This window comes from Mesoplodon densirostris, chromosome 7 (assembly GCF_025265405.1).
Source record: "Mesoplodon densirostris isolate mMesDen1 chromosome 7, mMesDen1 primary haplotype, whole genome shotgun sequence".
Lineage (NCBI taxonomy): Eukaryota > Metazoa > Chordata > Mammalia > Artiodactyla > Ziphiidae > Mesoplodon > Mesoplodon densirostris.
The window spans coordinates 55,244,510-55,259,287 of record NC_082667.1 but is presented as its reverse complement, the minus strand read 5'-3'; the positions used below and the strand labels follow the sequence as shown (position 1 = coordinate 55,259,287).

At 44.3% G+C, this 14,778-nt stretch overlaps 2 protein-coding genes across 2 annotated transcripts; one reads left to right on the top strand and one right to left on the bottom strand.

Annotated features, from left to right (window-relative positions):
• Positions 1 to 258: 258 nt before the first annotated feature.
• THRSP (thyroid hormone responsive) lies at positions 259 to 3,555 on the top strand. The gene is given in 3 exon segments (XM_060105028.1): positions 259 to 476; positions 478 to 814; positions 3,455 to 3,555. Coding segments are annotated over 3 exon segments (504 nt in total). The 5' UTR covers positions 259 to 323; the 3' UTR covers positions 3,469 to 3,555.
• A 1,982-nt stretch (positions 3,556 to 5,537) lies between these two features.
• On the bottom strand, positions 5,538 to 13,250 carry NDUFC2 (NADH:ubiquinone oxidoreductase subunit C2). The gene is made up of 3 exons (XM_060104320.1): positions 12,923 to 13,250; positions 7,576 to 7,719; positions 5,538 to 5,717 (listed from the first exon to the last, which is right to left on the bottom strand). Exons 1-3 carry the CDS (start codon positions 13,089 to 13,091, stop codon positions 5,668 to 5,670), a joined length of 363 nt encoding a protein of 120 aa, XP_059960303.1. The 5' UTR covers positions 13,092 to 13,250; the 3' UTR covers positions 5,538 to 5,667.
• Between the last annotated feature and the right edge of the window lie 1,528 nt (positions 13,251 to 14,778).

Genomic DNA, 14,778 nt, shown 5'->3' with positions numbered 1-14,778 from the left:
GAATTAATTACTGCCCTGGGGTCAAGTGCACCAGCTGCCAAAGGGAAAGGCCGCCCTCTAACTGACCCTGTGAGCTGATGAAGGAGGAGCCAGGCTCTTGCTGAGACTGTCACAGAGTAATGAAATGACTGACAGAAATCTGGCAGTTGTATCCCTGGGCAGATGGATCGCCTGATACAGATGTTGGGACCCAAGCCCTGGGATTGGCCTAAAAGAGGGCTGTGTTGACCCACCGGCTGGGCCTTGCATCCTGCCAAACTGCTGCACATCCAGACAAAAATAACAGCCTGGAAATAGTGCTGAGGCAGTCTGCCGGCCTCTGTATGGAAGCTAAAGCCACCATGCAGATGCTGACCAAGTGCTACCGCAGGAACTGCCTGCTGACTGTCATGGACCAGTACTCAGCCATGGTGTGCAACATGAAACAGCTGGTGATGATCCCCAGCCTTCTGTGGGATGTGCAGCTGAGTGTTCCATGGGCACCAGGCCTAGGCAGGGGCTCCCGATCTCTACAACTACTTCACCATGCTCAAGGCCATCTGCGTGGATGTGGAACATGGGCTGTTGTCCTGGGAGGAGTGGAAGGCCAAGGTGGCAGGTGGCAAAGCTGATAAGGCTGAGAATGAAGCTGCAGAGACAGAGGAGGCCGAGGAGGAGAGAGTCTTGGGGCAGCTGGACCTGGAAGCCTAGTTCCACCTGCACTTCTCCAGCCTTCCTCACATCCTCACCCACCTTACCCTGAAAGCCGAGGAGGTGACGAGGAAATACCAGGAGATAATGGGACAACCCATAGAGGCCTCGGACTCTAGGAAAGGTAACGGTGGCCATGCTAGTGGGTGTCAGAGTCCACTGAGGGACATCCCAGGGGAGGCAATAGAGCAGTGGTGAACCCAGTGCGAGAGGGAGAGCCTGGCTCTCAGACAAAGCCACCCCCACTTTGGGATATTGGAACCATGACCTGGAAAGGTCCAAGGCCAGGCCTGCCTTACTCTCCTTCTGACCCAGAATTGGTGAGCAATGGTGGTGAACTGTCATGGAAACATAAGGAAAAGTGGTTGGTGAGTGCATACCTGATGTGCACTTATTTGTATTTGTGCAATTATTAGTAAGTATGTGAATATTTGGAGCTGTACGAACTGAACAGGTGTGCTCTCACCATCGATTTCTTTAAGAATCTCATTAAAGCCAAGGACTCTCCAGAGTCTAGGCATAAAGACACATAACTGTACACACAATTTAAGGGGATATGCCATCTACCAGGGCCTATCCATGAACTCTAAAATAAGAACCCCTGATGTCACATATAAATGATAGCTTCTATTTGAGCACATAATGAATGCCAGCATAGTCCCTAAATGCTTGAGATAGGATTAACTCATTTAATCTTCATAACAATTCTAGGAAGATAGGTCTTTTTAAAAATTAATTAATTAATTAATTTTTGGCTGTGTTGGTCTTCATTGCTGGGCGCGGGCTTTCTCTAGTCGCAGTGAGCAGGAGCTACTCTTCGTTGTGGTGCGTGGGCTTCTCACTGTGGTGGCTTCTCTTGTTGCAGAGCATGGGTTCTAGGCACGCAGGCTTCAGTAGTTGTGGCGCACAGGCTTAGTTGCTCCGCGGCATGTGGGATCTCCCTGGACCAGGGCTCGAACCTGTGTCCCTTGCATTGATAGGCGGATTCTTAAACAGGGAAGTCCGGAAGATAGGTTTTTTCTACTTTATAAGTGAAGAAACTTACCCAAGGCATGTGTTTACTCAGGTGTCGAATGTGAATTCTGTGTGTGTGGCACTGCTTCCAACATTTTTTCAAGTTATGAAATATGGAGAATTATATTTATATGGCACACGGGGGTACATAGGTGAGGCTACTCACAGTAGTCCTGCAACTAGTAGGGGTACTCTGGCCATCCCAAGTGGCAGCCAGCCAAATGGAAAGCTAAAGGACCACTATTTGGGCACTCAAATCTGTTCCGGGGACACCAGTGTGGAGGCATGCCCGTTGGGAAGCCCAGCTGTGAGGACATATACCTACGTGTTGGAATCTGAGCACAGGAGGGCTGGGGTTGTGAGGTGTAGATGAGCAGGAAGCTAGACCAGCAGGTGGTGGCACAGGGTAGGAGGTGGGAAGGGGATCTGGGACAGTCATGGATGGGTCACTCCTGGGTAATGACTGGGAGAAATTTGGCCACGGCACATGCCAGTTTTGATCCTATGCCACCTGTCAGCCCTGCTCCCACAAACTGGCTTCATCGGTAGTAAACCATGTCCAAGCCCATGTCCATGGGAATCTCACAACCACCTGATGCAGGTATTTGGGCAGAATCTTTATCCTCATTTTACCTGTAAGGAAATTGAATCCAGAGAGATGAACTGACTCACCCAAAGTCACATAATTAGTAGGGGGATAAAAACAGGCAAGACTGGCCCCAACTTTGAGCTGGGAGTTCTTTCCATCAGATTTACTCTCATGATTTTCCTGAGGCCACTCTATAATGATGGGAAATACACGTGGATCCTGAACACACAGCCTATAAAGAGCTCTGCTCCTGGTATTTTCTCAGCCATTTTCCCTTCCCCTACCTCAAACCCAAACCCAAACTGCCAACTTCAACCCTGCTTCCCTCTCCCCTTGAGGCTCCCTGGGTGGCCTTTCAGAGGTTCTTCTTGAATGTAATGGGTCAAGAGCTCTGGGTTCAAGTCCTGATTCCATCACTAATGAGCTGTCAGGCCTTGTTTTCAATCACTTCTCTGGATTTCAATTTATTCACTGAATAATAACAGTATTAGTAAAAACAATTAGCACTTGAATAGTCTTGTAGTTTAAAATCACTTGCATATCAATGATCTTATGGAATTATAATCCCCTCTTACAAATGGAAAAACTGGAGGTCTGAGAGATAAAATGAGTCCAAGGTTACTCAGGAAATGGCAGAGCCAAGATGTGAATGGGCCCTGGCCTAACTCACATCTAATTCCTTTCCTCTACACTACTGGATTTCCTTAGCACCTTAGAATTCTGCAGCTTGGGCTGGAGGTGGGAATTAGGGATGGCAAAGCGGTGAGAAACCCCACTCCTTGGTCAGCCAAACCACTTCAAACACAAAAGCAGCCAATTCTATACTGTAACGCAACGGACCCTAGCTGGTTTTTTGTGGCAGCTGTACAGAAGTTAAAAAATATCTGGCCTCTTGTCCTGGCTCTTCACTGATCTCTCTATGCCCTGGACAACTTAGTTCACCTTTCTGTAGTTTTCCTGTTAGTAAAATGTAGAGATGAAACTAGGTGAGATATTGCAGCACTGACAACCGGATTCTGCTTGTAGCACTGTAATGCCACCAGGGTTTTCCTATGGCAGCACCACTGCGCTTTTTCAGTATTTTCCTATTTTAATAGGCACGTGACAGTACCTTAATGGTGTGAATTTAGACTGCTTTTTTAAAATTTCTGCACTCCACAGCTTACTCCACATGACAGAAGGCAGACTCTGTGATGAGGACATGGAGCAGTTCGCTAGCCTGACGATGGTAAGACCAGAAAGACCTGGACCCGCAGCTAGAAGTGAAGGCGACTTGGATGTCTGGGATGCTTGCCTACCTGCCTCTGAGAACCAATTCGTGGACTCATCACTGGGTCACCTTTAGGTTGCTTGTTGTTATTCACAACTCCCCTTGCTCCTCTTACCAGCTTGGGGTGGTAGCCAGTGGTTCACAAGGGACCACATGTCACCTGGCCAGTGTGTTAGAGCAGAAAGAGAGGTTTTAGCATCTGACTAATCAAAGTTCACATCCTTCCCTCTTGGCAGTCATTCACTGTGATCTTGGGCGAGTTATTTAACCCACTGTAGCCTAAATTTCCTCTTCTATAAAATGGGGATAGTGTTACCTACCTCATAAAGTTGTTATGAAAATTAAACAAGACAATAAGTCAAAAGCAGCTGGCATGTGAGAGCTATTATTGTAGGTGGATTTTTTTCTCCCACCCTCACCTTGTCTTTGTTCTAGCCCTCCCTTACTTTTTAGCCTCCAGAACTAAGAAGTAGCAGAGTCATAAACTCTGAGTGGTTCACACTCTTACACCAGCTGAGCACAGGTGAACTATATTTATTGCAGTAGCGATAAAAAATACCTTGTATTTGTACATATCTTTATTAACCTCTAAAGTACTTTCTCAGACACAATTTCTTTTTTTTTTTTTTTTGAGGTATGCGGGTCTCTCACTGCTGTGGCCTCTCCCGTTGCGGAGCACAGGCTCTGGACGCGCAGGCTCAGCGGCCATGGCTCACGGGCCCAGCCGCTCCGCGGCATGTGGGATCTTCCCGGACCCGGGCATGAACCCGTGTCCCCTGCATCGGCAGGTGGACTCTCAACCACCGAGCCACCAGGGAAGCCCCACAATTTCATTTTTAACAAGTAGGACTCAAGAGAAGAGATGGAACCATCTGATTTGCCCATCTGCTTATATTCAGACTGCCACCTAATTTGAAATCACATATAAACACTTTTATTAATCTCCAAAACCTAATCTGATTATAAAATCTGACCTTGGAGGGCTTCCCTGGTGGTGCAGTGGTTGAGAGTCCGCCTGCCGATGCAGGGGACACGGGTTCGTGCCCCGGTCCGGGAGGATCTCACATGCCGCGGAGCGGCCAGGCCTGTGAGCCATGGCCGCTGAGCCTGCGCGTCCAGAGCCTGTGCTCCGCAACGGGAGAGGCCACAACAGTGAGAGGCCCACGTACCGCAAAAAAAAAAAAAAAAAAAAAATCTGACCTTGGAAACAAAAACGTTTTGGACAAGCATTTGGACTTGATAAGCCATAAAGAGTAACCTCGTTCTAGTTAGGTGGGATCTTTTACTTCTAATTGCACCAAGCTATAAGCCATAAAGAGTAACCTCGTTCTAGTTAGGTGGGATCTTTTACTTCTAATTGCTCCAAGCTCCACTGTAGACAGAATTAGCTACTGAGCCCACTTTCTCCAGGATGATCCATCTAAGAGCTGAGACCCCTTTGCCGTATCAGCTGTTCTCCTGGTCTTGAGTTTCCTCCTTCTCAACCACCCTCTATGTTGTTGCAGAGAGCTCAGTAATACAAACATGACCATGTTATTCCTGTTTAAAATCCTTTAGTGACTTTCCACTACCTATAGAATCAAGTCAAAATTATTCTGCATGACTCATAAAACCTTCCATAATCTGGCTTGCTTGGTTTCACTTTGCATTAGAACTGGAACAGGCAAAACTCTTCTGTAAAGGGCCATATATTAAATATTTTAGGCTTTGCAGACCATTAGGTCTCTGTCACAACCACTCAACTCCGCTGCAGTAGCATGGAAGCAGCCATAAACAGGTAAACAAATGAGCTTGGCTGTGTCCAATAAAATTGTATTGGCAGTGAGCCAGATTTGGCCCACAGGCTATAGTTTGCCAACTCTGAACTAGAACCCCATTTTTAAATCTGCCAGATGGCTTCTTAAAACTAGGTAAATGGAAACTGACCATTCTCCGATGAACTATTTTTCTTATGACAAAAAGAAGTCAGAGTGCTTATGATGACCATTTTAATCACAAGGTGTTAATGTATAGATTAACATAAACTTCAGATGTCATAGAAACAGTTCCACAAAATTCAGAAAAAACCGGTATCAGTGAAACTGGAGCAAGCATTTTGGAGACTTCAGCGCACTGGATGGAATTCTTCAAGAATTTCACCATAAGTTTTCTTATCTATAAAAAGAAAGATCACAGAAGATTTTAAAATTGTGTTTAAAAAATCATATTTCCTAAAGAAAAATTAACACTTAATATTCTTTTAAGAACTGCCTTATTTTCTAGTCCTCAACCATGGCTTGGCAATCACTGAGGCATTTTGTTCCACTGAATGAAGAATAACTTTGGAAGAATCTGTGGTGACATCCAGATGGTTATCTGGAGGGGCAAAGGGCTGCCAGGGGGATCCTAGCTGAAGGGGTAAAAGAAGGAATGAATAGGGAGGGGCCAGGAGCCGAGGCGTTCAACCTTTCCATGCCTGCACTGTCCGTGCAGAAGGCTCTTGGCACACCTGCCAGTAATCTGCTGCTCAGAGAGAATGAGCCCGTGAGGCTACACTCACTGCCAGAGGGAGCTAGTGGAAATGTGGAGGCAAAGAGCCAGAGGTCTGGGACTGAGGACTAACTGCCACTGGGTCTCCCTCTTAGAAATCAATATTCCCAAGATTCCTTTTTCAGATCTAACATCCAGCAGTCCTGAGTATTTCCCATCCCTGATACATCTACTATTCATGGTTTTGTACTAGGCTTTGAACTCTTCACTGGCAAAAAAAAGCTGCCTTTCTGATCCACCATAAACATCACATATGTGACTGAAGGCTAGGGAAATGTTAGAGTAATGCAATTTCAGAGCTAAATAGGTCCCTACACATCATCATTCAGTCGATGAAATTTAAATGCTTAATATTATACTTTTACATAAATAGGAAAATCTAAAAATCTATATATTTACAAAATTTTCAAAATTTCAAAAATTTCCTACACGCATTCATTCATGTACGTACATGTCTATATTGTGTATCTGTATAAAATATGAACAAGAAAACAGTTGTATTACAGTTGTATTCACAGCTGCACAAAGATAAGTAGAGTGTGCTAAGGAAATTCCTGTCTATAGCTGGATGAAGGCTTCACTGAGATGATGAATCTTGAGCAGGAATTTGTTAGGTGCACAGAGTAGACATGGGGCAAGAGGAGGACTAAGGAGGTACAGCATGTACAAAGTGATACAGGGCAGGTTCAGGCCAGCATTTCATGAGGCAGGAGATGAGGCAGGGCTCTATGTAGTTCAGGCCAGCCATTATTTATTACGTGCCTACTATGTGTAGGCTCTGTGCTGGAAGCTGGAGGAACAAAGATGAAGCTACAGTCCAGTGAGGGACACAACACAGCCTGTGTGTGTTAAGGGGTGGATAAGAGGTATGAGTTAAGTGTTTCTACCAGGCAATTAGCTCAGCCTGGGAAAACAAGCCATCCTAGGGAGTCTTCATTTTATCCAAAAGGCAGTGGATAGCTGTTTTAAGCACATCCATATTTATCCACACAGATGTGATTTTCGGTAAGACTAAAGGCGGAGGCAAGCTGGAGGCAAGTGCAAGAGCCCACACAAGAGATTACCAGGGCCTGAACCAGGGTAGTGGCAAGGGTAGAGAGGAGAGTTCAGAGTTGAGAATTATTTAGGGATTAGAACGGTAAGACTTGATGATTAATGGGAAGTCAAAGACACAGACTTGAAAATGATTCCCAGGCTTCTGGCTGGAGAGCCGAGGTGGACAGTAGTGCCATTCACTGAAGCAGGACACAGAAGAACAGGAGGTCTGGGCAAGCAGAGAGGACATGAGTTGTCTGCTGTCTGAGGGACACAGAGGTACTCAGCCAGAAACTGGATATATGAATTCAAAAGAATTCTGGTCTATAGACAAAGATGTGGAAGTCAACAGAATACAGAAGGCACTGAAGCCATAGGCATAAATAAGATTAACCAGGGAAAATGATACAGAGTAAGAAAGAAGTTTTCTACAATTAACTTGAAATACCTTTTTCAGGAAAATCCTCTGGATGTGTCTTTACATATGCAAACATATCATGGTCCCTCAGAGCATACATACAGTCTTGACGTTTTAAAAGATAATATCCAACAAAAATAAAGGAAGTAACATACAGAAGCTGGCGATGCAAACCTGAAATTGAAACAACAAATCCCAAAGAAAGCAAAAATCAGTCACGTGTATTAAAAATCACATTTTTCATGTTTCAGATATATAATTTATTTCTTTCAACATTCTTTAAAAAAAAAAGGCTTTTGTACATGGGTATTCTTTGGGACATCTTCCTAAGGATATCTGGCAACTATGAAAAGCAACATTAAGTCTACAAATATAACTATCAACAGAACCCAAGATTTTTAAAATTCAGGTTTTATAAGTTTCTTCAAGGAAAAAGGTGGATAAGTACAAAAACTTGAATGGCAGACTGAAACAGAAAAAAAAGTTTTTCCTTTTTCAAAAAGTTAACTTTAGACCTACACTAGCTTGTATTCCAGGACATGTTCAGGAGATGACGAGCAGAGGTAAAGTCCTCTACAGATGGTCTAAAAGCAATTTGGTTTGTCTCCATATACCGATTTATTTTTGCATATCTAGTGGTTACTAAAACAGTACACTGTATGACAAATATATCTCAATTCTCTTTTGTACCTTCTAAATTTTGTAATTTTGCATGTATTACTTATTCAAAAACTATCTTTAAAAAAATCATTGGGCTTCCCTGGTGGCGCAGTGGTTGGGAGTCCGCCTGCCGATGCAGGGGACACGGGTTCGTGCCCCGGTCTGGGAAGATCCCACATGCTGTGGAGCGGCTGGGCCCGTGAGCCATGGCTGCTGGGCCTGTGCGTCCGGAGCCTGTGCTCCGCAACGGGAGAGGCCACAGCGGTGAGAGGCCCGCGTACCGCAAAAAAAAAAAAAAAATTAAAAAAATCATCCTACTGGGACTTCCCTGGCGGTCCAGTGGTTAAAACTCTACGTTTCCACTGTAGGGGTATGGGTTCGATCCCTGGTTGGGGAACTAAGATCCCGCATGCCACGCGGAGCAGCAAATAAATAAATAATAAATAAATAAAATCCTACTAAAAAAATCATCCTATTATAATAAGACTGGAGAGGATCAGATCACATGATCTAGGAAAGCCAGAATTTAAAATGTGAAGGGGAGATGCAAAGGTATAAACTTTATATACAAAAACATTTTTTTGCAAAAGGATAAGGGCAGGTTTTCTAGCTATGCCTCAGAATTCTATTCCCAGCCCTCTTCTTATCCCGTAGATGTTCATTTGGAGAACTTTTTATTCCTTTAGTTTTGTCTATTATCATCTATAAGTAACGTCCAACTCAGGCACCCATGCTGAACAACAAATATATCCAAATATTTGACAGATACGTTTACCTGAATACCCCCAAACAAACTCAGTTCCTTCCTATTCATACCTCTTTTTCTTAATTCAGAGAATAAGACCATTTACCCAGGAATCCATGTCCTGGGTAATAAACATAGTAATTATCTTTTTTTTCTACCCTCTTCCCCTACATCCAGTCACTGTCAATTCTACCTTATAAATATTTCCCTTCCTCACTTCAGGGAACTTGTGCTCATTTACACTAACTGGTCTCCCTTTCACCTCATTTTCTACTCCACACTGATCCCAGCTTTTACCCTGTCATTAGAGGAATTTCTACTAAAACACAAACTAGTCTGTCAGTCCCTTCTTCAATTATGGTCAACAGGACCCTAAACTCGTGCATATGATCTCCCAGGCCTTTCATGAGCTGCCTCTTCCACCTTCATCTTCTGACACTCCCTGATATGCACACTGTGCCCAGCAATACTGAACAACTTTTAATTCCTCACATAAACTAGGCTCCTTCATGCTTCTATATACCGTGCACTGATTACTTCTCTGTCCAGCAACTTCCTGATCCTTCAAGATTCAACTCAGACATCACTTGTGCTAAGAAACCTTCCTATAACTTTCCTGGAGTTAAAAGGATGAACTCATCTCTATTAATATGTAAATTGCTATAGTAATTATTTCTCTCTCTACTACCAGGCAAAGTCAATGTTTGATTCATCTTTGTATACCAGCACACAGACAGCACTTAATAAATATATAATAAATGGATGAATGGCCTTGGGCAAATCAATTTACTACCTCTAAAACAAAGATAATACCTAACCTATCTTTTTCACAGTAGTTATTATAGTGTTTTGGAAAAATTGTAAAACAATAAAAATACAAAGTATCACTATGACCTGGGACTGGACAGGGCCCAGACTCTTCTGCATTCTCCCTTAGCCCAAACAGCCACCGCTTCCCCTAATGGGCCACCTGTAATACAGCAAACCAAAATCTGCTGGGTTCTCCCGTGTGCCGCGGGACTACACAGATACAAAGACTCAGACTCTCTGTGCTTACTCATATCCCTCACAGAAGATTTAGATGATATCAGTGTCCTAGCCCTAAAGGCATGGCTTGGCCTCTTCCCAAGTCCTCATTTCCCTAGCCTCTTCTCTTTCAGCAGTGGTTCTCTTTTCACCACATACACAACCCTCCCACAATTATTTTCCCCTTCTTTCCTTTACTCAGTGAACCTAAACTTGAAAGCCATGGTGCTCTTTGCAGAATGCCATAAACTACTGATATATTAAACTAGAAATCAATAAACATTTAATTTTGTGGATTACACTTAGATACCAACTAACTCGAAATTTAGGGCAGGTAAGTGGTAACCAGAAACAAGGGTTTAAAAACAGGTGATGGGAGAAAAGCTTAAGAAAAAATTGTATTTAATATTTTCTGCTAACTTGAAAAAGATCTGCACAACTTGATTTCATTGACAGAATATTCCAACTACCTACAGAATGCCAGGTACTCTCCATGGCCACAGTTGGAAAATCCACCGTATATTTCTCTTCCCCACTCCTCCTATGTGCATAAAGTTGTACCACAATTCATCTTTTTAATAGATATGCCCATCTGGTTTGTAAATCTTTGGATGGTTGGGGAAATGTTTTATATTTCCTTGTAATCTACACATTCATTCAATAAATACTCATTGAACATTACTATATGCCAGACATTGAACTAGATAAACGCAGTATGCATTCAATAAATGCTGCTGAGGAAAACTATTTCAATAGAGTCCTCAAGACCTGAATTTTCCAAAGCAACTGAGGGGCAACCCAGGGAACTCAGGAACTCTGACCCCTAGGCCTGGGCTAAGTGCTTTACATCCATTATCTCACCTAGTTCTCACAGCCACACAAAGAGGTAGACACCATCCCTATTTCGTAGATGAGGAAACTAAAGCTCACAGAGATAAGTAACTTCTCCAGAATCAAATGGCTAGTAGGGAGGAGGTGGTGTCAAATCCAAAAGCTTGTGCTCTTAACTACTATGCTCTTCTGTCTCCCAGAAAAGGCACAAAACATTCTTTGACAACGATGAGGTGAGATTAAGTGATACATACTTCAAATCTCAGCCAACCGTTTCTTCCTCTGGAACAGGATCCCTCTGATCTGAACCTCCTTTATGCTCCCAAAGTACTCTCTGCTCACCCACCTCTATCAAAATACCTGTTTGTCACACCTAGACCCAGATCTGTTTGTCCCCCTGACACAATTAGGAGTTCCTCAAGGGCAGGCCAGTATTCCTCCCCCCATATACCCAATGTGTAACACTGCCTGGCACAGAGAAAGAGCTCAGTTAAGGCTGAACAAATATATGGCAAACTGTTTGCATAACAAGAGCTAAGGAAAGGGAAATCTATTAGGCACCTTCTGTGTGCCAGGCATTTGCCTATAGAATCTCACTTAATTCTCAAAAAAAAATATGCAAAGATGAATTATTTTCATTTTATAGATGAGGAATCTTGAGCTCTGACCAAGTAACTTGCCCAAGGTGACATGGCTGGGAAGCAGCGGAGCAAGGCCATTTAATTCCAAAATGGAGCTCCTTCCATTACACCAAGTGACAGGAGTGGGCAAGTGTGGAGTGGTGATAAGAAGGGAGAACACTGCATAGTTCCTAGTGGCAGAAATGGACAAAGATCACTCCTTTCTGTGGAGTGGGGTTATGTCCAAAGCAGATAGGATCTCAAGTCTATTTGAGCACTAGAAATGCCAAAATTTGGTGGGTTGGGAGTCGACCTCCAGGCATACATACAGCTGGAAGAAGGCAAAAGAGGCACAAGTGAGGTGATTGCTGCTTGCCTGAACCACTGTATTAGCCTTCTTCCTAGCTGGGCTCCCTGGCTCCAATCAGTTTCTAACAAAGTTGACCTTTAAAAACACAGGTCCAATCACTGAACTTCCTCTGATAGCTTTCAAAAGCATGTAAGGCTCCCGTCTGCCTAGAGAATAAATTGCCACCATCCACCTAAATCTTTGTTGCCTTATCGCCCTACTCTGCATTCACTCATCATCAACTGCCCCCCATTCAGGTGCTCTTGCCCCCCATTCACTCCCACTAGCCTCCCACGGGCCTGGAAGGCTCTCTCCAAGTATCCGTCTGACATATCAAAGCTAAATTCAAACACACCTTTTGCAAAGTTTCCCTCTCTTCCCTTTGGAAATCCATAGACTTTAGCACAGTTAACTGTGTCACTTACTATCACTGCTGGTCTCAGACAGGTGAACACTGATCTACTAGGAAATACAGCCCAGTGGTTTAGAGCCTCCTACTCAATGTGAAGTCCCCAGATCAGCAGCGTCTGGGAGATTGGGACCATCAGGCCTCTCTCCAGATCTAATGAACCAGCAACTGCATTTTAACAAGATCCCCAAGTTATTAGTATGCACATTAAATCTGAGAAGTGCTGGTTCTGAACAGCACTCTTTTTAAACTGTGAAGTTTAAAAACAGACTGTGCTACTTATGACCTTGGGCAAGCTGCTTTAATCTAAGGCTCTGTTTCCCCATTATGGATAATACCTCTCCCCCACCTCACCACCCAAGGTGTCTGAAGACTAAATGCTATAATGCACGGTGTCAGTAGTGCATTGCATCCATTGATCGTTCATTTTTGCACACCCCACAGCGCGAACTGAGAGGGGAGCAGGCAGTTCAGTCCGGGGTCCTTCACAGACTCACTGCGAGGTCGTGCGTTGCACTGCATCTCAGTTTCCTGAAATGACACTCTGGCCGGCCCGATTCTGAGAAGCTCACGGGGCGCGGATACCTGAGGGAGGCGAGGCGGGGCCTGTTTACGCGAAAAGGCCCGGAAAAGCGGAGGCACCTCAGGCAGCCTAACCTCAGGCACCTCAGGCAGAGCCGGCCCTCAGCCCTACAGCCCCCTCTCCTCCCAGCCCATCCCGCCCGCGCAGCCCTCACCGGCCGACACCACCGGCCGCCGCCGGATCGCGTTATCAATCAGGCCGGAGCAGTAACCCAAGAAGCCGACGTAGACGAGCCGCGGGTCGGTTAGCTTGGGCGGCGGCAGGCTCCGGGCCTCATTAGGCAGGAACTGTAAGGGCACTCGGCCCGGCCGGCCGTTCATCATGGTGAGGCCGTTCCCACTTGAGGCCTGACCTCTGACCTCCAACTACAAAGAAAATCACCAAGACCACGGCCGGGGCCCAAGCCACGAGCTTTCACCTCCGAGCGCAGGACTGAAGGGCATGGCGCGAGGCGGTGCGGCGCCCAAACACTTCCCCTTGCACGCTGCTGCCGGAAACGCGCACGCGAAGTTCCGGGCTACTAAGTGTCCGGCGTTGCTCGCTTGCCGGCCGGCGCTAACTTCACGGAAGGGATGTCGGGGCTTGGTAGCGGGGGTCGAGGAGTAGGGAAATGAGCCATACTGCGAGAAGACTAGGAGACATTGATTTTTTTCGCCCAACCTCCCCCACCCACAATTGCCTCTCCTTTTCCCGCCCCAGAATGTTCTTTCAGCAAGAATTTATCTTTGTATCCAAAACCCACAAGTGGGTTTGATGGATAGTTTTAAGATACGTAATTAACTGAAATAAAATAAAAGCTAGTTTTCATTTCCTGCGTTTCCTGTCATTCATTCGCACAGGAACGCCCTCCACAAAGCCTAAAATTAAGGTCCAGCCAGCCATAAAGAATTCGGAGAATCCCAGGACTGGATCACTTAGCTAAACTCTCGAAATTCAGCCTGGGTCTTCAGGTCCTTGCACGTCCCTGAGGGACGAGGTGTTTCCTAAAGATATGAGGACTGAAAAAAAAAAGAAGGAATCTATAACATTCTGCCAAGTAGTTGTCCAGTCTCTGCTCACCTGCCTCCAGGACTGAGGAGCTCCGATCTTCGAACAGCTCTCTGTTTAGACAGCCCTTCCTGATAAGGAGCTAAACTGTCTTCAGCATTTTATCTAGAGGAATGCTGATTAAACTAGAGGTTAATGCGAAGCTATATGCATCAGGTATTGATCTCCAAAGCGGAAGAATTAAGTTTCAGTAAATAAAGGATGAGGCTTTTATGCCTACAAAAAGCAATCCCAGATTCGTAACATTTCAAGTTAGGATTTTCCAAAGGAACGTATATTGGAACAGTTTCCTGGAAGGCAGCAAATGTTTCAGAGGTCCACACTCTTTGACCCAGTAATTACATGTCTGAGGATCTGTCTTATGTAAATACTAGTATGACATATGCAGAGTCTTTTTTTTAACCACAGTGTTCCTTTTAAAATTATAGCAAAAGAATGAAAACCATCAGAAACCTACTTTAGGATTATGTTAATTTTGAGTACTAGATGAACTGTCGGGCAAACACAAATATTTCAATGATGCTTACACATTCTCCTCACGTTCTTCTGGGTCCAATCTCTCTCTCTCTTAAGGAACTTAAAACACACACACAAAAAATACAAAGAACAGTATAACAAATATGCTTATTCTGTCACCCAGAATTAACAATTGTTAATATTTTGTCATATTTATTTTAAAAGGAAATAAAACACTCTAAAGACCCCTATCCCATCTTCCTCAGAGACAAACACGATCACGAGTTTACTGTGCACACTTCCAGTCCACTTTTTATATTTTTACATATATTTAGTATTATGTTTTGTGTGCTTCAAATTTTTTTTACCTAAATAGTATGATTCATTGTTCCTGTTTTCTCTCACTTTTATCATTCCATATAATGTTTTTGAGATCCATCCATGATGATACAGAAAGATCAGGTTCATTCCTTTTGATTACTGTATGATATTCCATTATATAAATAT